At 48.9% G+C, this 23,295-nt stretch overlaps 1 protein-coding gene across 1 annotated transcript; it reads right to left on the bottom strand.

Moving 5' to 3' along the window:
• Positions 1-1,671: 1,671 nt before the first annotated feature.
• Positions 1,672-23,030, bottom strand: LOC140900469 (CCN family member 2-like). The gene is made up of 5 exons (XM_073317793.1): positions 22,722-23,030; positions 17,186-17,399; positions 8,036-8,275; positions 4,826-5,037; positions 1,672-3,799 (listed from the first exon to the last, which is right to left on the bottom strand). The coding sequence occupies exons 1-5, from the start codon at positions 23,028-23,030 to the stop codon at positions 3,488-3,490; spliced, it is 1,287 nt and encodes a 428-aa protein (XP_073173894.1). The 3' UTR covers positions 1,672-3,487.
• Between the last annotated feature and the right edge of the window lie 265 nt (positions 23,031-23,295).

Raw genomic sequence — 23,295 nt, 5'->3', positions numbered from 1 at the left:
TGCAAGCTGCTCTGCATGACAACACCTGCTACGGTCCGCTCGAAGGGGTGGCATGCCAGGGTGGGTGAAGAAATTCCTGCTTCCAACGTGCTTTGGGAACCACTATAAGAAAATGCCAGATTATTGTTTGACTTCTCTGGTACTTAGGGGTGAGGAGCGGGGGAATGGGTGGGATTGTGCCAGAAGCAGCAGCTCCTGATCTCCCCTCCCAACCCTAGGAGCAGACAGCTTGGCGATGGGATGGAGGTAGCAGTGCAGTGTGGGATTGTGAGGCTGGCATGAGACAGTTGCAGAGGCACAGAGAGGAAAGGGTACCCAGACAGGGTCTGGTGGGACATGGATTGGGAAGGGGTCCCCCTCCCCACACTCAGCAATGAGTGATTCACAGGGTCAGTCGCCTGGGCCAGATCCAGCTCTAAACATCCCTGAACTCTGGGAGTGTCTGGAGTCGGTGTGCCTCACCTTGACAGAGAACGTTACAATTCTGCTGTCCCTTAGGCTGGCATGATGAGGAGCGGCCCCCTGGGAATCGATGGAAGTGGATGGTGTAAAACCAGCCAGAGTGAGAAGGAAATCGGGCCTGGTTATACACAGTAAATCAGGGAGGTGGGGGATTTGTCCCTGCTGCCAGCTTACTTGTCCTGTCTCCAAAGGGGCCGTAGCTGCAGAGCCTTCCCCCAAAAGAGATGGGGGAGAGCAAAGCTTATAGGACAGAAAAGGACCTTTCCTCTGTCCCAGCCAGCATCATGCAAGGTTCACCCACGTGACCTCTGGTAAATGGTTCCTGTAAGTATTAAAAGAGAGTGGAGGTGCAGGGGAGAACCGCCTTTGGATAATACGATGAGATAGTGACTACCATTCGCAAGCTGCTAAGCCCCCATAAAACTCCCCCTCTTCACCTTGACTTCTGGCCACATCTGCTCCCAGGTTCATTTTCATCCCAGCATTAAACACCGCAGGAAGCATGTCTGGCAAATAGCTGCCTCCGCGTGCACCGCAGGGCTGGCACCAACTGAATCTTGTCTCACACACACTTACATGATAGGATGCTAGCATAGCACGAGCATCACCTTGGCCTTGGGGGCTGGGGGCACAGGCCGGCACCTCTCTGCGCATGCACTGTGCTATCCACATCAGCGGGGATCATGTCAGGCCCTGTCCTTGTCGAGGCAGGACCAGAGGCTCAGCGAGATGAAGTGATTTGCCCAAAGTCACATACCCCAGTGAGTTGCAGAGCTGGGACCAAAATCGTGTCTCCTGACCCCCAGATCCAGGGGCTGGTTCACTCAGCCAGGCAGCCTGGGTCTCCCTGCCTCTTATTTAGAGTCAGTGAGATATTGGATGGACGTGACTTACTGGCAGCATTCCTTGGGGCGGGGGGGGGGGAATTAATCTGTTTAGAGGACTCCAGCACAGACCAATGGCAAAGATCCTGGGGCTCTGAGGACTCCAACATGGACCAATGGCAGAGATCCTTGGGTTTGAAAATGGCCAGTGATTGGTCATACAGCTGAGACTTGCCCCTGTTTAGAAGGGAGCTCCTCTCAACTCCCTGCTTTGACACATCCCCTACTATGCTGCCAGTGGCCCTCCGGGGACCATTCATCCACAGAGGAGTTCAGGTGGGTGGGTTATATACAAAATAAAGAGACATTTATTGTTATCAGGTAAAGTGCAACCATCATTTAGTTTTACACTCTGAAGCCAAGCAGCCAAGAGGAAGAACAGCCACCAACCCAGAAGAACTGCACGAAAGAGGTGGGGGCTGGGGAGTTTACAGTATGGCTGTTTGACAGATAGCAACACCGTAACGGTACAAAGACCACTTACAGTTTGAATCCCAACACAAACAACAGGAGGCCAAAGCTCCAGGAGCAGCTGTGATGGGAGCGATGCTGCTGCAGCTGTTCAGGGATGGGGAAAAAGGGGTGATGCTTTATGCCATGGGCATTTCAGTGGCCAAGTCAGAGATGATGCTTTGAAGCCTATAAGCGAAGGGTGGCATTAACTAACTGTCTGGAATGTTATTTGAAAGGAAGCTCTGCTCTGAAATACCGCTATGGATGGCAGCATAGGCACAGTCCCAGCCTCTGCAGTTGGCTGGACCTCAGTTCTGCAGCAAGGCCCCTTGATTCTGCATCATTCTGGTAGAAATTCTGTCCCAGCTTCAGATGAATTAAAAAATGGAGACAAAGGGCACTTAGAAATGGTGGGATCAGCCCATTAGCTGGATGTTTCTGCTAAAATGAGCAGGCATTAAATAGTAATGTTGATATTTGGACCATTATTAGTCTTCAGAGTTAACATCCCACTGAGGCAAATGGTTCACACCTCTCAAAGCTATTGCTTCAGGCTGGTTGCACACTGTGGTAGATACCCCTGCACTGGTTATACTTGGGCTACAATTGTAAGATTTTTGTTTGCAATTGTGAGGACTAGCAAAAATTTTCTCTACTGGAAGCTGAGATTATGAAGCATAGTTCTGTGGCAAGAGATGAATCCCATGACTGACACACAGGGCCCCAGTCAGAGCTTCTCTTGTTGTTGTCTCAATAACTCCAGGTCAAATCTGCTCAGTTTAGTTAAAGATTGTTTTTTTTTTCCTTCCAGCACCTCAAACTCTCCCTGGGATCTGACCTGAGCTGGGTTCTTCCTGTTCACACACCACCAGGAATGAAGACTCTACAACTGAAACTTAGTGACAGCCCACCACAGCCCCATCATCTACGGAGATGCCTCATACTGGGTTTGGATTTTCCAAAGAAAGTCACACAGCAACGTTAGGTCTCTTGCAATGGAACTGGCTGGCCAACTCATTGTTTCCCTTGTAACTCTCTCTCTCTCCTGTTCTCAGTAGATCCCAGGGCACATGCAGGGTCATCTGGCTTTTGAAAAATGGCTAATGTCAGAGACACGCAGTGGATGCACAGGGCTCTCGAGCTGCTGACTGCTCTGGGACATAGGGTATCAAACAGGGGCACTGAGCAGGGAAAGAGAATTTGTCAAACAGCACCAAGACATGTCAGGTGTCAATAAGTCAAGAGTAACTGACAACCACAGCACTAACCCATCACTGGGCCAGGACTGCTTTCATTTACAGGGATGCATTGCAGAAAGATAGATGCCTATGCACCAGGGCCCTAGTGTGTTGTTTAATGGGAAACAGGCCTAGCACACTGATGCACATTCAGACTTCTTGGACCTCTCCTTTGCCTGCTGCCCTGGGTTTGCTGCCAGGTACCGGCACAGCAGGGGCTTTAAGGAATTGCTCACCCACTGCACTTTCAGCTAGAAATGGGCCTGGACCACAAGGCTTAGATCCCGATCCAAACTGCCTCAAAGTCTGGGGAATTTGGATCAGGATTTCAGTCCAGGCCCATCTCTGTTTCCAGGGTCGCCTCGTTCTGCCTCAGCATCCTCAAAAGGAATCAGCTCTGCAGGGACTTGAGAGCACTCAACGCATTGGCCTGACCAGGGAGAGGAGGGGCTACTGCCTCTGTATCTTGACATGGTCACCAGTCATCCTTCTGCGGTAGGTAGCCAGGAAGATATCGTTGTCCCTGGGGCAGTCATGGTGGCAGGAGCACGTCTTGATGAACATTATCTTACGCTGGAAGAAGTCCCCCTCCGGGCACCTGAACTCCACCTCTGCAGTGGTGGTGGTGTGGGGCGTGCAGCAGCGGCCGTCTGTGCAGCTACCGCAGAACTTGGGCCAGTAAGAGTGGGCGCTGGTGCAGCCCGAGAACTCAAAGCGGATTCCCCGGCGGGACTTTGGGGTCCGCACGCACTTCTTTCCTTTCTGGGGAGAGAGCAGCAGGAAGGAAAAGGTTAACACAGCAGGACGGGATCGCACTATGGAAAAAGACACCTGTGGGGGTGGGGGTTAGAAAAACCCTCAGAGGAAATACAAGTGGTTTCATTTGGGTTGAAATTCACTGTTTGTGGAAACATTTTTTTGTTTCAGTGTCGCCGGCTCTACTGGGGAAAAATAAAGCAATGAAACGTAGCGGTGGGGACGAAAAGTGGGATTTTTCCCACCAAAATAAGGGGGGGAAATTTTTTAACATTTTTCCAACATTTAAAAAAATTGGAGGAAAAATGGGGATTTTCAAAGAGCTCAGAACATTTTGGTGAATTGCTTTGATTGAACCCAAACACCAGTTTTCACTGGATATAGATCTAGATATAGATAGATAGGTATAAACTGTTTGACCAGCTCTAGCTACATGACCTGCTCCTGCCAGGAGCCAGCGCTCAAGTTCCCACTGATATCAATGGAAGTGGATGATGCTCAGCACCTTTCGGGATTGGGCCCTATATGAGATGCAGTATTCGGGGGAAGTGATGTTCCAAACATCACCTAGGCTTTCAGGGCTGGAGGGGTGAGGCTACGTCTAGTAATGTGGTTGATGAACCTGCAGAGTGAGCACCCCCGGCCCAGGCCCTCTGGATCAATAGAAGTGGCACCTGCCTATGCCAGGGCTGAACTGGGCTTTTGAATGTTAGCCAGGATGGGTGTGCCATGCCCAGCAACTTGGGGAATGAGCTGGTGGCCTCCTGAGCATGTACTCGTAGTTTCATAGATTGTTAAGGTCAGAAGGGACAATTAGGCCATCTAGTCTGACCTGGATCAAACTGATGGGTGTCCCAGGCACACAGAACTGCAGTGCTACCCATGCCCAAGGCCTCTGCGATGGCAGGGAATTGACTGCTGTGTAGTCAGCCTCATCCTGCTTTGTCCTACCCACTCCAGCCCTGCTCCTGCCCCGTCTAGTCTCTCAGACGCTGGTGGCCCCTGCTCCCAGCTTCCACCAGCAGGCAGTACCTTGATGATCTTCTCCCTGGGGAAGTCACAGGGCCGGACCATGCAGAGCCGGCTCTCCTTCTCCAGGCGGCACTGGGGGTTGTCGTTGGTGACGCGGGTGGAGATGCCCATCCCACAGCTCTTGGAGCAGGCACTCCATTCGGTGGTCTGGACTAGGCAGTTCTCCTGGAGGTCGTTCGGCTCAGGCCTGGGCGCTGGGTTCTCCATGTAAACTGACCCAGGTCAAGAGGGACACAAGAGAGCATTCAGGGACATGGCACAAGGCACATGGCCAGATGCAAAGCAAGTGAACATCTGCGGCCTTGCTCTGCTGGGCAGCTCACAAGCTGGCGCTGCCTTGCTCTCCAGCGATGGGACAGGAGGTGCAGTAAATGAGGCCCTGCTAGAGCTGTTTGCCCTTTCACTAGGAGGGTCAGCAGGGTCTGGTCTCCTTTCCCCGCTTCTGTCAGCTCCAGTCAGTGTAAACCTAGATCTGATTTGGTAACTGGATGATGTCTGAACATTTCCCCCCTTTCTGGTGGTCATAAAAGGCACCATTCGGATGCCCTGTAGCCACAAAACAGGAGCAGCAGAGTCAGCAGCAACACCTGCCTCTTCCACAAGACCTTGCCAACGGTCCTTAGCTCCGGCCAGAGAAGATTAATTGTTACTCAAAGTGGACTGGCCAGATCCAATGTGGCTAGTTCAGTTCTGCCCCCTCAATCTTCCTCCCCAGGCCCTGCTGATACAGTAGCTTCTTTCCCCTCTGTTACTACAGGAACTCACATGGTGCAGAACTGGTCACCCATCCCTTTGCCACTCATCGCCACTCCACAGTCCTGACCGAGGGGAGGGGACTCACTGTTCTACTGGCTAATCACTGGTTTCTAGAGAAAGCCCCCGATCTGAATATCCCAAACTATGGGCAAGTTTGGCGCTAACTTCAGGGCTTTGGGCCCCCGTCTATTTTCTAGCTAATAGCTCTTCCCTCACAGTGCAATCGGCTGTACCCTCATCTGTCTGTCACTCACCTGCCAATCACTAAAACCTCCAACTGCACACCCTTAATTGTCACCGACCACCCCACAATGGAACCCGTACAGGGTATCATCAAACAATTACTATCCATACTCTGTGAGGACTCCATCCTGAAAGAAATCTTTCCGGAACCCTCTCTTCTGACCCTCAAAACAACCCCCAACCTCACCGAGCTCCCAACAGACCAGGACCCACCAACTCAAAGCGGCACCAGACCTTGTCAAAACAACAGATGCAAAACCTGCAGATGTATCTCCACTGCTACCATGATCAACACACCCCACAACACACCTTGCGAGATCCATGGCTCCCACACATGCCTATCACAACATGTGGGGTACCTCATCCAGTGCACTAAATGCCCCAATAACAACTATGTGGGTGAAACCAGACAATCACTGAGCTCTCAAGTCATAGAATCATAGAATATCAGGGTTGGAAGGGACCTCAGGAGGTCATCTAGTCCAACCCCCTGCTCAAAGCAGGACCAATCCCCAACTAAATCATCCCAGACAGGGCTTTGTCAAGCCTGACCTTAAAAACTTCTAAGGAAGGAGATTCCACCACCTCCCTAGGTAACACATTCCAGTGCTTCACCACCCTCCTAGTGAAAAAGTTTTTCCCAATATCCAACCTAAATCTCCCCCACTGCAACTTGAGACCATTACTCCTTGTTCTGTCATCTGCTACCACTGAGAACAGTCTAGAGCCATCCTCTTTGGAACCCCCTTTCAGGTAGTTGAAAGCAGCTATCAAATCCCCCCTCATTCTTCTCTTCCGCAGACTAAACAACCCAGTTCCCTCAGCCTCTCCTCATAACTCATGTGTTCCAGTCCCCTAATCATTTTTGTTGCCCTCCGCTGGATGCTTTCCAATTTTTCCACATCCTTCTTGTAGTGTGGGGCCCAAAACTGGACACAGTACTCCAGATGAGGCCTCACCAGTGTTGAATAGAGGGGAACGATCACGTCCCTCGATCTGCTGGCAATGCCCCTACATATACATCCCAAAATGCCATTGACCTTCTTGGCAACAAGGGCACACTGTTGACTCATATCCAGCTTCTCGTCCACTGTAACCCCTAGGTCCTTTTCTGCAGAACTGCTGCCGAGCCATTTGGTCCCTAGTCTGTAGCAGTGCATGGGATTCTTCCGTCTTAAGTGCAGGACTCTGCACTTGTCCTTGTTGAACCTCATCAGATTTCTTTTGGCCCAATCCTCTAATAAACTCACACAGGAAAAGAATAAAAAATAAAAACACCCTAAGACCGGTGGGCGAACACTTCTCACAAAGCGATCACTCCGTAACTGACCCCTCAGTCCTCGTCTGCAAAGGAAACCTGCACAATGCCTTCAAAAGACGAGCCTGGGGCCTTAAATTCATAACTTTGAAAATATTGGGTTTGTTTAGTTTGGAGCACAGAGGACTGAGAGGGGACATGGTCACAGTTTTCAAGTACATAAATGGTTGTTACAAGGAGGAGGGAGAAAAATTGTTCTTCTTAACCTCTGAGGATAGGACCAGAAGCAATGGGCTAAAATTGCAGCAAGGGAGGTAACTTCCTAACTGTCAGGTTAGACACTGAATAAATTAAGCACTGGAATTAATTGCCTAGGGAGGTTGTGGAATCTCTGTCACTGGAGATTTTTAAGAGCAGATTAGACAAACACCTGTCAGGCACATGACCCCACATAACCCTCTCACCAATGTGTTGCTTCTGGCTTCTGCCTAGCGGGGAGGGGGGTCTTGGGGCTTCAGCCCCACCAGGCACACCTGCCGGGGCTTGGGACCTCAGCAGGAGCAGGGTTTCAGCATCAAGCCCTGGCATGCACCTCCCACAGGGCTGAAGCCCTGAGACCCCCCTCCCAACAGGCACCTCCTGCAGGGCTGAAGCCCCGGGCAAGCGCGCCCCGGCTCTCGAACGTCTGAAGATATGCAACTCAGAGGGTCGGTAAGTTTGGCCACACCTGGCTTAGTACAACCAGCTGTAACCCACTTAACCCCCCTTGCTGTCCTATGACTGCAGAGGCACCCTGCCTTGAATGGTCCCTTGAAAACTCCTGTGAGGCTGGGAGTTCCTTTCCCAGACTTCCTGAGGAAGAGCTCTGTGTGGCTCAAAAGGCTGGTCGCCCTCACCAACAGAAGCTGGTCCAGTAAAAGATATTCCCACCCCCACCTTGTCGCTCTGCTCACCTGCCAGGGCTGTTTCCTGGCTGCCCCCTTGACAGATCCACTCCTCACAGCACTGGGTTGGAAGTTTGACCCAGCGGGGGTTCGGGCAGTCCGGAGAGGGGAGCCGCAGGTTGTCGGAGCACAGGGGGATGCAGCCGATGGCGCCGTCCATGCAGATGCATTGCAGCTTGCAGGTGGGCTGGAAGCTCTCACCGTTGTGATAGATCTTTCCCAGCAGGTCACAGGTCGCCCCCTCGTGGGCTGTAGGGAGAGATGATGGGGTGCAAGGGGGGAGAGTTGATGGAATGATTCAGCAGAAATGATCCAGGTGCTGAGGGCCAGGCCTCTTCCTCCAGGGGACTGCATGGTAACCAAAAATCAAAGCATGTGAACATCAGCTTCCCCGGCCTGAGATCTATGACTCCTGGGGGTGTAACTTGATCTTCCCACAGGCATCTGGGGTCCCAAGCCGCCAGTTTAGAGTCTTTTCCTTGAGTGCCTGTCCAAGGGGAGCCTGAGTTCACCAGGGACCAGGCTGCGCCCCTCCCCTCAGGGTAAGCAAGCCCTTCTAATTGAATTGGCATGGCTGGACAAGGGCAGTTTCACCTGCAGCGAACTGAGCCCCCATCCAAAAATGAGGAGGGTGGGGTGTGACCTCTCTGTTCACAAACCCATCGAGCAAGCCAGTAATGCACAGGGGTCACTTCCGGTGCAGCTCTGCTCACAGCCCCACGTCTGAGACAGGCTGGTAAAATCCTGGTAAAAAGGCTGGTGTGGGGGATGGACTAGGGGACCTTGAGGTCTGGTCCAATCCTCTGTTGCTACAGTCCAGTAAATGCTTTGGATGTGCGAGGTGCTGACTGTCGTTTTAGGTTACAGCAGGGGGCAGTAGCACCCTGCAGGACCGACCACAGCATGGAGATCTACAGGACTGGGTGAGTGCCCAGGCAAGGATCAACTGGAGGCTCCAGGAATCGTGAGAAGCAGTGAAGAAGCTGGCTGACAGCTCCTGTGTGCAGAGCTAGTCTGAGGCCTTATAAATCCCCGGAGGAAGAGCTATTGCCTGGAGCTCTCTGTGGCAGAGAGCGGGTCCTCTCATGTAGCACGGCAGTATTTGAGTAGGGATGGGCTCAAGGCCAGATCTCAAACACCCCGAGGTTCTGGGTAGTTTGGATCCAGTACCTTGGTTTTGCTCCATCGCTTTGGGCCAGGTTGTGAACCCCATTGACAAGACTATTCCTGTGAGTTACACCCCCTGGGGTATACAGGGCCTAGCACTCTGGGGTCCTGCTCCATGACTGGGGCTGCTAGGTGCTACCATAATGCAAACAAATAACTGCTTGGCAGTGTGAGCAAGTGGTTCACAATCCAGCTCACAGTGATCGTATCAAACTCTTTGCTGCGAGGGCAGCTCTGGCTGATCCTCACTAACCTGGTTCTTTCAGAGATGGATCTGGGAAAAGGACACAGCTAACCTGGTTTCAGAGTAGCAGCCATGTTAGTCTGTATCCACAAAAAGAACAGGAGTACTTGTAAAAAGAAAAGGAGGACTTGTGTCACCTTAGAGATTAACAAATTTATTTGAGCGTAAGCTTTCGTGAGTTACAGCTCACTTCATCAGATGCATAGAATGGAACATATAGTAAGACATATATATATATATACACACACACACACATACAGATAAGTTGGAAGTTACCATACAAACTGTGAGAGGCTAATTCGTTAAGATGAGCTATTATCAGCAGAAGAAAAAAAACTTTTGTAGTGATAATCAAGATGGCCCATTTAGACAGTTGATAAGAAGGTGTGAGGATACTTAAAGTGGGGTAATAGATTCAATATGTGTAATGACCCAGCCACTCCCAGTCTCTATTCAAACCCAAGTTAATGGTATCTGGTTTGCATATTAATTCAAGCTCAGCAGTTTCTCCTTGGAGTCTGTTTTTGAAGCTTTTCTGTTGCAAAATTGCCACCCTTAAATCTTTTACTGAGAGGCCACAGAGGTTGAAGTGTTCTCCTATCGGTTTTTGAATGTTATGATTCCTGATGTCAGATTTGTGTCCATTGATTCTTTTGCATAGAGACTGTCCAGTTTGGCCAATGTACATGGCAGAGGGGCATTGCTGGCACATGATGGCATATATCACATTGGTAAATGTGCAGGTGAACGAGCCCCTGATGGCGTGGCTAATGTGATTCGGTCCTATGATGGTGTCATCTGAATAAATATGTGGACAGAGTTGGCATCGGGCTTTGTTGCAAGGATAGGTTCCTGGGTTAGTGTTTTTGTTGTGTGGTGTGTGGTTGCTGATGTGTATTTGCTTCAGGTTCGGGGGCTGTCTGTAAGCGATGACTGGTCTGTCTCCCAAGATCTGTGAGAGTGAGGGATCATTTTTCAGGATAGGTTGTAAATCTTTGATGATGCACTAGAGAGGTTTTAGTTGGGGGCTGAAGGTGATGGCTACTGGCTTTCTGTTATTTTCTTTGGTGGGCCTATCCTGTAGTAGGTGACTTCTGGGTACTCTTCTGGCTCTGTCAATCTGTTTCTTCACTTCAGCAGGTGGGTATTGTAGTTGTAAGAATGTTTGATAGAGATCTTGTAGGTGTTTGTCTCTGTCTGAGGGATTGAAACAAATGCGGTTGTAACTTAGAGCTTGGCTATAGACAATGGATCGTGTGGTATGTCCTGGATGGAAGCTGGAGGCATGTAGGTAAGTATAGCGGTCAGTAGGTTTCTGACATAGGGTAGCGTTTATGTGACCATCACTTATTAGCACAGTAGTGTCCAGGAAATGAACCGCTTGTGTGGATTGGTCGAGGCTGAGGTTGATGGTAGGACGGAAATTGACTTGACTTCTACATAGAATGCTTCCGTCGACGTGCACGGGCTGAAATGGTGGAAAAGCAGCATCACTTGCCCCATAACCTCAGCTGTGCAGAACACAATGCCATCCACAGCCTCAGAAACAACTCTGACATCATAATAAAAAATGCTGACAAAGGAGGTGCTGTCGTCATCATGAATAAGTTGGAATATGAACAAGAGGCTGCTAGGCAGCTCTCTAACTCCACATTCTGCAGGCCATCATCCTCTGATCCCACTGAGGGTTACCAAAAGAAACTATACCATTTGCTCAAGAAACTCCCTGAAAAAGCACAAGAACAAATCCACACAGACACACCCCTGGAACACTGACCTGGGGTATTCTATCTGCTACCCAAGATCCATAAACCTGGAAATCCTGGGTGCCCCATCATCTCAGGCATTGGCACCCTGACAGCAGGATTGTCTGGCTATGTAGACTCCCTCCTCAGGCCCTATGCTACCAGCACTCCCAGCTATCTTCGAGACACCACTGACTTCCTGAGGAAACTACAATCCATCGGTGATCTTCCTGAAAACACCATCCTGGCCACTATGGATGTAGAAGCCCTCTACACCAACATTCCACACAAAGATGGACTACAAGCCGTCAGGAACAGTATCCCTGATAATGTCACGGCAAACCTGGTGGCTGAACTTTGTGACTTTGTCCTCACCCATAACTATTTCACATTTGGGGACAATGTATACCTTCAAATCAGCGGCACTGCTATGGGTCACATGGCCCCACAGTATGCCAACATTTTTATGGCTGACTTAGAACAACGCTTCCTCAGCTCTCGCCCCCTAATGCCCCTACTCTACCTGCACTATATTGATGACATCTTCATCATCTGGACCCATGGAAACGAAGCCCTTGAGGAATTCCACCAGGATTTCAACAATTTCCATCCCACCATCAACCTCAGCCTGGACCAGTCCACACAAGCGGTCCCTGATTTTCCTAAAAGAACCAGTGTGACTGGAGACTTGGCAGGATTGTGACATCAGATACCATGCAAGTGAAACCCAATCCAATCAAAATCTCACTTTCCCTCCTAACTATTTAAAGCTGCTAGTTTTCTATTTGTTGATGTCTATTCAACTCAAAGGTTTGGAAGACACTTGGGAGAAATGTGCTCTTTTTAAAAGATTGACCATACCAACCCTTCAACGGAGGGCTGAGAAATCTTCCAGTCCATGGCAGAGACTTCCAAGAAGTTCTCCAGCAAAGCCAAGGAACATCAGACTTAATGTTCCAGATATTTCTAAGCTAAGGAGAACAAGTAGACCCAGCCCCTAATTTAAAGAAAAAATCATCCTTATAAATCATAAATCTGCAAAAAAAGGCACAAACCACTGTCTTAGCCACAAGCCCAGCCTCCCTCATATGTGCTGCACAATGATACAATACAGCTTTACCACTGAACCAGGTAAGGGGACCAATTCCCTCGGTGAGAACGCACAGTAGCACTAAACAAGCAGCCTGTCTTTGCAGCATTAATCGAAAGGCATCCTGAAACCCTTCTTGCCTTGGCTACCAAGTGCCAGCACTAGAGCAGTATATCTTCGTGCAATGTTTCCCGGGGGTCCATCTTTCCAGAAGTTACACACACTGCAGCCCTGGGTGTCAATTTCCAGCCTCATGTTTGTACGGCTGATTTTAACACTAACCCAGCACAGAGCATTCAAGCCCTGCAGTACGCAGCATTCTGAGAAGATGTATGAATCCCAGTCTGTCTTGTCATGTGTTCCTGATGGGCTCGTTCACGTAAGGGGGGTACTTCCGACTCAGATGAGAGTGTCTCCTCCTTCTTGAATTCCTTTCTCTGCTGTGGAGCACATAGTTCTGGTTGAGGTGCGGTCAGACACATGGATCCCTGCCACTTGCTGGGTCTAGTGAACCTGTGGTCATCCTTGCCTGTGGACCAGGGCTTTCCTCCCTTTATATGAGATGTAGGCACAAACTGTGCGTGGCGATTGCACATTTAAAGCCTGTAATATTCTGTGGCAGAGTACAGAAGTCTTGGAACCTGGAAGCCGGTGTTCGGAGATGGACATACCGATGTGCAATCGCCACAAACTTAAAGATCCATACACTACACAAATAAGCCTCCTGACCATGAAATGTTCCCACCTCTGGATTTCCCGGGGACTCCCGTCTATGTATCTGTATTTTCAGCTTTAAGCTCGTTGGGGAAGGAATTCCCTCTAGTTGTGATTTATGCACAAAGTGTTGTGCACACGGTTAATAATCCTTATCCTCTTTGACTTCCCCCTTTCCTTTTCCCCTCATGCCCAGGCTGGTACCAAATGGTGATGGTTCTCCTTCTAATATTCTTAGAATCTCCTCTTTCCTTCCCCTGTTCCCACTGCCAAAACTGTAGTTCTCCCTCATCTGGATTCCTGTAAACTTCTCTTAGAATCATAGAATCATAGAATCATAGAATATCAGGGTTGGAAGGGACCCCAGAAGGTCATCTAGTCCAACCCCCTGCTCAAAGCAGGAACAATTCCCAGTTAAATCATCCCAGCCAGGGCTTTGTCAAGCCTGACCTTAAAAACCTCTAAGGAAGGAGATTCTACCACCTCCCTAGGTAACGCATTCCAGTGTTTCACCACCCTCTTAGTGAAAAAGTTTTTCCTAATATCCAATCTAAACCTCCCCCACTGCAACTTGAGACCATTACTCCTCGTTCTGTCATCTGCTACCATTGAGAACAGTCTAGAGCCATCCTCTTTGGAACCCCCTTTCAGGTAGTTGAAAGCAGCTATCAAATCCCCCCTCATTCTTCTCTTCTGCAGGCTAAACAATCCCAGTTCCCTCAGCCTCTCCTCATAACTCATGTGTTCCAGTCCCCTAATCATTTTTGTTGCCCTTCGCTGGACTCTCTCCAATTTATCCACATCCTTCTTGTAGTGTGGGGCCCAAAACTGGCCACAGTACTCCAGATGAGGCCTCACCAATGTCGAATAGAGGGGAACGATCACGTCCCTCGATCTGCTCGCTATGCCTCTTCTCCAGCCTCTCAAACTCTCCCCTCTTCTCTCTATCCAATACAGTAACTCCTCACTTAACATTGTAGTTATGTTCCTGAAAAATGCAACTTTAAGTGAAACGATGTTAAACTAATCCAATTTTCCCATAAGTTTTAATGTAAATGTGGGGGGTTAGGTTCCAAGGAAATTTTGGGGGGGCAGACAAAAGGCATTATTTACTGTACAGTACTGTACTGTACTGTGGTTGGGAAGCGCCCCTGGCTTACCCCACACAGGCACAGCCTGCTGCAGGCAAGGACGCTAGGAAGCACCTTCGCAGCAGCAATGGCAGCTTCCCCCCAGAAAAACAGGCACCGACTTTGCCGGGGGATGCTCCAGGCCCGCCACTTCCCGTCCCTGCTCCACTCCAGGCCCACCTCTTCCCACCCCCACTCCACCTCATCTCCAGAGCACGCCATGTCCCCACTCCTCCCCCCACTCCCAGAAAGTCCTAAGCGCTGGGGAGGGAGGGGGAAGAGGCGGAGAAGAGGAACTTGTGCAGTGCTCCCTCGTAAAGTCGCTGCTCTTCCACAGAATCGTACAAGCCGTGGACAGAGCAGGCAGCCAAACGACATCATAAGGGAGCATTGCACAACTTTAACTGAGCATGTCCCTTAATGGAGCAGCGACATAACTTTGAAAAAAACGTTAAGCAGGAGGATGTTAAGTGAGGAGTTACGGTCCCCAGTAGCTCAAGTCATCTTCCACCTCCACCACTCCATCTCTCACCCCTTCCTCAAGTTCCTTCACTGTCTCCAGCTGCTAATGTGCTGAGATATCAATGTGATGGTTCTGACAGGAATGGTCAAAGCCACTAGGGTGCACATTTTTCTAACAGATGCTCACAGATGCTAGGCTGAAATCCTGGCCCCACTGAAGTCAATAGATTTTTGCCAGCTCATTTTAATTTCCCATTTTAAGGTCAGAAGGGACCATTGTGATCATCTTGTCTGGCCTGCATAACACAGGCCATAGAAGTCCACCCTGTGATATCTGCATCAGCCCATATCTTATGGCTGAGCGAGAGCACCGCTTTTAGAAAGACATCCCATTTTGAATTAAAGACTTCAAGTGACAGAGACTCCACCACATCTCTTGGTAATTTGTTCTAGGGGTTAATAACCCTCACTGTTAAACATTTACAATTTATTTCCAATCTGAATTTGTCTAGTTTTGACTTCCAGCCATTGGGTCAGGTTCTGCTCCTTCTCTGCTTATGTACGTGGTGTGACCAGGCCAGTTGTTATGAGAACACTACAAACTCCAGAGACAGGTAGTGGTATCTTTCTATCACCAATAGTTAGATATATCAACTCATGTGAATTAAAACTGAGAAACATATGCACTCACCTCTAAAGGCCCAACCAGAGATTTAACAAGTGGGGAGGAAAGAAAATTAAACAGATCAAAGAAAATAAGACTGATCAAAGAAGAGGACAACTGGCTTTTGCAAGTGAAACTTGCCATCTGAATCCTTGCAAGCAAGTGAAAAATTAGCACACAATAAAAACAGCAGCTGCAACAAGTAACCTGCAACTCTATTGACTCCAACTAATTCTGAAATACTGCGGCTGGAGCACTAATGGTAGCTAGAGTTAAGGTTGTGTGAGCGTTTCTATTACAACCCCATTTTCAGTTGTTTAAAAGTTTCCAAAACTTTTACCTCTCAGGCAGTCTGTTGTAGCTGTGATAGTCCCAGGATATTAGAGAGACAAGGTGGGTGAGGTCATAGCAGCCACGGGGGAAAAATAGTGGGTGCTGAGCACCCACTGACAGCCCCTGGCAGCTCCCCCTCACCCCACTCCCAGTGCTTCCCGCCCGACAGCAGGCCCATGGATCAGTGCCTCCCGCTCCCTCCCCACGCCTCCCACCTGCTGCAAACAGTTGTTTTGCGGTGTGCAGGAGGCTGGGAGAGAATGGGGAGGAGTGAGGACACAGCGCACTTGGGAGAGGGGGCGGAACTGGGCGGGAAGAGGCAGGGTAGGGGTGGGGCCTTGGGGGAAGGGGTGGAGTGGGGGCGGGGCCTGGGGCAGAGGCTTTGGAAAATTGGCGCCTGTGGGTAAGGTAATATCTTTTATTGGACCATCTTCTGTTGGTGAGAGAGACAAGCTTTCGAGTTGACTCAAAGTGTGTTTAAAGTGGGAAATGAAAGGTTTCCCAATCCTGAAGAAGAGCTCTGTATAAGCTTGAAAGTTTGCCTCTCTCACCAACAGACCTTGGCCCAATAAAAAATATTCCCTCACTCACCTTATACCCCTCAGGCAGAATATTTCCAGCCCTGGTGTCTGTCCAAGGGCAAATTTTTTGGAAAGTTTGAGCCAAAAATGATGCCACTGGTTTTTGGGGAGGAAAACAAAGAAAAGTGGGAGGGAGACAATATACTTCCTCCACTATGAAAAAAAAAGTCTTGATTTTTTGTTTTTTATACAGTCCTACTAGCACAATGGCTCTGGCTAAAACGCTGATATTGGGCAGGGATGTAATAGCCTTTGCTGAGAGACGCTCCAGGAGGGGTCTGGTGAAAACAGGTTTGCATTTGCAGTTATCAGGATGTGTAGAGGCCAGTTGGTGCATACACACTCTTTTGCAAATGATATTCTTAGCTATTTCTATTAATGTTTTGAACACAGGAAGGCCTGGAAATAAGGTGTAAATAAGGTGTAAATTTATAACGGTGAGAGTAATTAACCATGGGAACAAATTTACCCAGGGTCCTGGTGGACTCTCTGTCACTGACAATCTTTAAAATCGAGATGGGATGTTTTTCCAAAAGCTCTGCTCTAGGAATTACTGGGCGGGGGGGGGGGGGGCAGGTCTCTGGCCTGTGCTATGCAGGTTATACTGGATGACACAATGGTCCCTTCCGGCCTTGGAATCTATGAACACGTGTGTACAATGGATTTAAAATGCTACCATTAATGTGATAGGGTAGAGAATTCTGCTCTGATTACAAAAGTAACAATACTTTACAATAATGGTCCAAAATAGCCTCAAGCATTGGGGGCATCCTGGCCTCTCCTGTTCTCTGCCCGTGGCTCACAATGGATTAGTTGCCTGAGGACTGAAATGTTTTGGTCTAACTAGTGTCTGGTCTGTGACATAGGAGGTCAGAGAATACGATCAGATGGTTCCTCCTGGCCATGCACTTGTCTGGTCTGCCATTGTGTGTCCCCTAAGGGAGGTTCTGATGTCCCTCTGGCTCTCCCATGGTCTGTGGGGCCTCGGGACAGGACAGCTTCACGCTGGAGGGATACACAGCTGCTCACCTAAGCAGATCCCGACGTCTCTGTGGATTTTGGAGAAGTCGCAGTAGAGTCCCTTGTGGTGATCGCAGGGTGCCTGAAGGGAACACAGCTCACCCAGCTGCTGGGCACACACCTTACAGCATCCGCAGGCATCCCACACGTGGCTGGTGCCAACAGGGCACTGCAGCGGCTCAGAGGGGCACTGGCATGGGTACGAGCACGGCTGTGACTCTGCCTAGAGGACAGACAAGCCATGAAAATAAGACCCTTCTTCTCACAAATCAGCAAAGTGGAGAGATTAAAAGTGAATCAATCTGCTGCCCCAGCTCCAGCAGGACAAACCCACCTTTCTCTCCCCCTCCCCAGTCTGGGTGCCATGAAGGACCTTCCATGCAGCTCCAGTTGAGCAATCCTCTTACCCTAAAATCAAGTGGAGTCCAGGAAAGAGGAATCCCCCTGGGAGGCAGGGTCAGCTTTAAACACTAACAGGGCGAGCAAATGCTTGGAGTTCCCCACTCTGTGGAATCGGTCCCCTTCCCTTTGACTGTGTCAACAACAATACACCTGGCTCTGTCATCAGTACACCTCAGAGGACTCCACAGAGGAGGTCACCATCATTATTCCCATCTTACAGATTGGGAAACTGAGGCACAGAGTGGGGAATGGATTGGCCCAAAGTCACCCAGCAGTGCAGCCAAGAATAGAACCCAGGTTTTCCAAATCCCAGTGCAGTGCTATATTCAAAAGGCCACATTACTCTCCAAGTAGGCCCTGAGAGGTGAGTCCCACCTTTCTGGGGACTTTAATGTAACCTCCTTCCTTGGGACCTTACAAAAGTAATGCCATCCCTGCTCAAAGGACTTCAGGTTGCCCTTCCCTCCCTTCAAAACCCCACACTTCAGTATTTCTGCTGTTTGATTTCACATGGTGAACAAGGTTGGGCTGGGTCTGAAGGATGGGAATGCACTCGGAAAACCCAGGATGCTGCAAATGACGGTGGTGGTACAGTAGATGGTACCTTCCCCCAGAGCCAGTGCTGAACCAGCCCCCCAGCTGCTGTACACAGCATGGTTTGGATGAGATGTGAAACTAAGGTCATTAAAGGTGCTAAATTTGCAGTCATTAAAGATCTCCCTTTTAATTAAAAAAAAAATCTGTGTTAATCCCACTTGGGTAACTACATTTTGCCTACCAACATTCCCACTATGTAGTTTCAACAGGGATATGGAGTAGTTCTTCACTTCCCATGTCTACTTGCTGTGTCATGCCTCTGTGCATCGCTAGCCATCTGCTATGTTCCACCCCAGAGGTGGCTGCAATTGCAGTGAGAAAATGATTTTTGTGTCTTATTTGCATGCGTCAGTCTAAGCTTACTACATGTTTTGACAGGTTTCAGAGTAGCAGCCGATGAAGTGAGCTGTAGCTCATGAAAGCTTATGCTCAAATAAATTGGTTAGTCTCCAAGGTGCCACAAGTCCTCCTTTTCTTTTTACATGTTTTGAGATAGCAATGTAAAGTAACAAAGCAACCAAGTTCATACACATCTGCTCTTGTATCATACCCAGCCCTTGTTAGTAAAGCAGCTTCCTTGCATGGTTTGTTTTGTGACCAATAACAGTAGTAAAACTTTTCCAGCTGCTTTGGCTGTTGTTCCCAAACACTGTCCTAACTGAAGCTCATATGGGGCTAGGAGATGCCAGCTGCTTTATACTCTTGCAACAATCAGCACAGTATAGTATAGCACAGGGATTTGTCTGAATCGTAACCCACAAGACCTCACCAAGTCTTACCCCATTCAAGAGGAATTAATCTAATTCTCTTTGAAAACTCCTAGTGCAAAATCTTCTTGTAATAAAGCCTCTAACATCACCTTACTGCCTGTAACACACCCATTCTCAAATCGTGGTCAAGAGCTGGCAGGATCCTCCCTGTTTCCAGCTGTGAAGCTGCATTACAAGAAGCTGATGGTATTTCAGTGCTTTCCTCTATTTTTCAGTTGCTGTAGTTGCCAAAGGGGCAAGATATTCGATCAAGACTAGGTGGAGAGGTGGGTACAGGGGAGGATCATGAATGGGGGTGATGTGCATCTGCCACAATATCTATATTAAGATGTGGTCCATGCACTGAAAAAGTTGGCAGCAGCCGGCATTCTCCAACACTGTGGTGGCAGCAGCCTATGTAAAAAAACACTCTCAAAATGTCTGTCTGATTTTTTTAAATTCCCAATGACGACAATCTGAGATGAAACCCAACGGAATTTGAATCATTCCCTGACCTTGTCACTGTCAGTGCTGATTGCCTCCTTTCCCAACTTCACACAGAGAAACTGAACTGCTCTGTTTTACTTTTTGTTTATAGGCAGGTTAACTTTCCATTCTCGGGTTGCAGAGAAAGGATGGTCTGGTGGCTACAGCAGCACAGACCCAGATAAGCTAAGTTCTCTTCCTAGCTCTGCCACAGAACTGCTGTGTGACTTCACACCACTCATGTCACCTCACTTTGGTTCACAGTACACCTGGCCCCACTGTGTATTCAGACTCCAGTCTGCTCTGGTTTTGCGTCTTTTAACTCCTGCTAGCAGGGCCAGCCCAAAACATTTTCGCATCTGAGGTGGGGAGCTCAAATGATGCCCCCATGCCCCCTCACTTGGGCCAAAACTTTGAAACTCTGGGTCCTAGTGGCTCCCCCCCCACCCACCCACCCACAGTCTGGCACCTGAGGCAGCTGCCTCAGTTCGCCTCATGGTAAGGCCAGCCCTGCCTGCTAGCTTTACAGAGTCAACAGAGCAGCAAGTCAGCTGGAGTCTTTTCTGGCTCATCCACTATCACCAGTGAGCAGAGAGAAGGACCATGTAAGGTAGGGAACAGCTAGTACAGACTGGGCAGGGTTGAAGTGGCTACCTGGAGTCGCCTCGCGAGCACCTTCCATTAGTTATTCCACTTTCATGAAATCTTAAAAGACGACGAGCATGAATTATTCTGCAACATGCCTGAAGACAATTCCTCATTCCTGCCCATATTCTTTCTGCTAGAATTTGCCTCGATACAAAGAAGATGAACCCAGGGTCTGAAGTTCAGCTCCAGATCCAAACTTCCCCAAAGAACTGAGCAGGGGCTTTGCAACAGACCTGTGCATAATACAAAGTCCCTTTCTAGCAGGTTGTGCTGCAGAGGTGGGTGGAAAAGGAACCCAGGATCAGGCAATGTACATTTCATCTTCCTCCCACCCTCAAAAGTCGCTGGCCCTAAAGTTCCATGCTGTTGGAGTTTTCAATGGAAGGGGCCCCACTTCCCTTTAAAGGCCTGATCCTGCTTCTGTTGAAGTCAGTGGCAAACGTCTACAGACTTCAGTGGAAACAGAATTGAGCCAATATTATGGATCAGAGCTACTGGAATTGAAAAAGAAAAAGAAGCCAAAAAAGATGACTCCCCTGCGCTGGTTTTGCTGGCAGCTCTTGCATGCACCACAAACATCATTTGCAAAGCTGCCACTCCCAGGAGCCCTGAGCGCTGACTGAGCTGCAGTTGTGGGCAAAAAGCTGACTAGCAGAATCACATCTCCAAGCTGCATATATATTCCCCATCACTGGCTCCCAGGTCCCATCTCCTCAGCTTACAAGTCAAAACAAGATTTTCCTAACTGCCAGCACTGCAGGCTGAACCTAGGTACCTGGAAGAAGAGAGTCGAGTAATGTTCTTTCTGCTTCACAAAACTCTTAGCACTGGTGAAGAATCTGGGGTGGGGTGGGAGAAACCAACTCACATCTCCGCAGCTGCTGGCTCTGCAGCATGGACAGCAGGGAAATCTTGGGACCGATCAGTGAACCAAGCGGCTCTAACACCAGGGAAAGGGCAAACGCAGGCAATGACAAAGCGTTCTTTATTTTAAAGAACCCTGCTTTTTGGCTCATGATCCCATTCAAAGAGGTGGGAAAGGGTACTGTAAGGCTCAATTAAATGTTTACAAAGGACCCTGAGTGCCTGGGATGAAAGGTGCAAGACAGGTATGGTTAATGCTCTTTATATGGTCGGACAATGACAAGGATAAAGGGGGCAAAGTGTGATCATTCCAATAGTCCTAACACTGGATTAGTTTGGATAACACTGCTTTACCCTCCATTACAGGATTTCAAGGCACTGATAAGCAACACCCTTGTGTGCTAAGTAAGAATCGCTATCCCCTTTTCATAGATAGGGAAACTGAGGCAGAGAGAGGCAGTGACATGCCCAAGGTCACAAAAGTCAGTGGCAGAGCTGAGAACAGAGCCAAAGAATCCTGAATCTGAGCACTCCACTCTAACCACTAGACAACACTCCTCCTCAAGACCTAGGAGCAGACCTAGGAGCTCCTGTTCTTCTGTTCTAATCAGATCCTTGCTCCCCTCCTAGACCTAAGAAGAGAAAAGGAGTCCAAAGTCCCATTTTCAAAGCACTCAGCAGATGCTTGAGAACATGATCTCATTTGGATAAATCAAATTTGTGACCAAAGTTTGACTGTAAAGTGTTTCAGAAACTATGTTTTTTATTAGTTATTATTATTATATATTATGTGTGTTGCTGTAACACCCAGGAACCTGGGTCATTGCACAAGGCGCTGTACAACCACAGAAGAAAAAGACAGTCCCTGCCCCAAAGAGTTTGCTAATTTCCCCTCAGCACAGAAACTGCCCAGCCCCTGATAACATTATATTATAAGCATCTCCGTACAGAGATCAGCATTCTTTCTGTTTGGAAATCATGGGGCACATTTTTGGTGCTACCAGCAAGAATCAATACACAGAGTTCGTCTACCTAAAGCATTTTGCATACATCAGTGCGATAAGCCACAAAAATCTATTTAGATCCATAGCAGCTGGTGGCATGGACCTCGTCTCCTTACTGGTCTGCAAGGTGATTAGTACAGTTTGGGCCCTATAATAACAAATCATCATATCATTAATAATGCCCCTGTTGCTGTCATTTGGATTGTGGTCACATCCAAAGGCCCCATCAGAATCAGACCCCCATAGATACTGCACAAAACACGGCGAGACACAGTCCCTGCCCCCACACAGAGCTTCCAATCCAATTTCTCCTTTAGATTTCAAGCTCATGGTTTCCAGAAGCAAACAGCTGCATTTCAATAGCAGCTGTTTTTCTTAGCAGGAAAGGGGGCACATGGCTGAGATATCAGGGTTTTCCTCCTAGAAGTGCCACACATTAGGCAGGTAATGCTGCAGTTAAGTTGCTTGACCTCTCTGTGCGTTGGGTTTCCCTCCTGTAAATTGGGGATCGCAGGAGAGCACAGGGGAACTTCATCCACACGTTTATGAAGTGCTTTGAGATCCTTGGGCAGAGGGCACTACACAGGTCACTGTATGTCTGCAGCATGCCGTTCTGAGTGTTATTTATCGACGCAGTGCTTTGGGATGCCAAGTTAACAGCTAACTCCTCCTAGGCGCTGTCAGAGGCAGGTGACAGCTGTAACAGTTAGGCTTGCTGAAAGCATTCTGCCCGCATCAAAAAAAGAAGCTGCAAAGCTCCTCCAGTAAATAAAACAACTGCAGTACGGTACATACCCAGCCAGGCGCAAGGAGGAGAAGGAACAGAGACCAGGTTATTATCCCAAAGCTGTCACACATCCTGAGTGAGAGGGGTGGGGTTTCAGACTGACAGCTCGCTGGCTTTCTGCTCTGTTTGGAGAATGCTGCACACGGGCTCTTCTTTAAATAGCCTCCTGACGGGGTGTGCCCTGCACTTGAGTGACAAGCTGGAGAACAGCCCAAACTGGGTGAACCAAAAAGTGTCCAAATTCCAGAGAACATTAGCAGATTCCTGTGCGCCTGGTGGTCACGGGGCTGCTGGTGGAGTCTGGGACTCAGCTGCATTCCACTTGGGGAAATCAAATCTTGGAAAAAAACCTTTGTGCTCGGATTTTATTATTACCCCCTCTTTAATACTAAAAGTATGAAGCCTGAAACAGCTTCCTCCACTCCCCCTCTCCACCTTCCTTTTGGCCACAAGAGCTGTACTCTTAAATAAGTGAAGCTTTGTTGGGCTAATCATTTCCCCTTGCAAGAGGAAGGGACAGAAAGTTTAGCCTTGTTAGAAGCCGTTCGGTACCATACGTGATAGTGCGTCCACAGGGCCTGC

The sequence above is a fragment of the Lepidochelys kempii genome, chromosome 19 (assembly GCF_965140265.1).
Source record: "Lepidochelys kempii isolate rLepKem1 chromosome 19, rLepKem1.hap2, whole genome shotgun sequence".
Lineage (NCBI taxonomy): Eukaryota > Metazoa > Chordata > Testudines > Cheloniidae > Lepidochelys > Lepidochelys kempii.
This window is presented reverse-complemented; position numbering and strand designations above follow the sequence as displayed.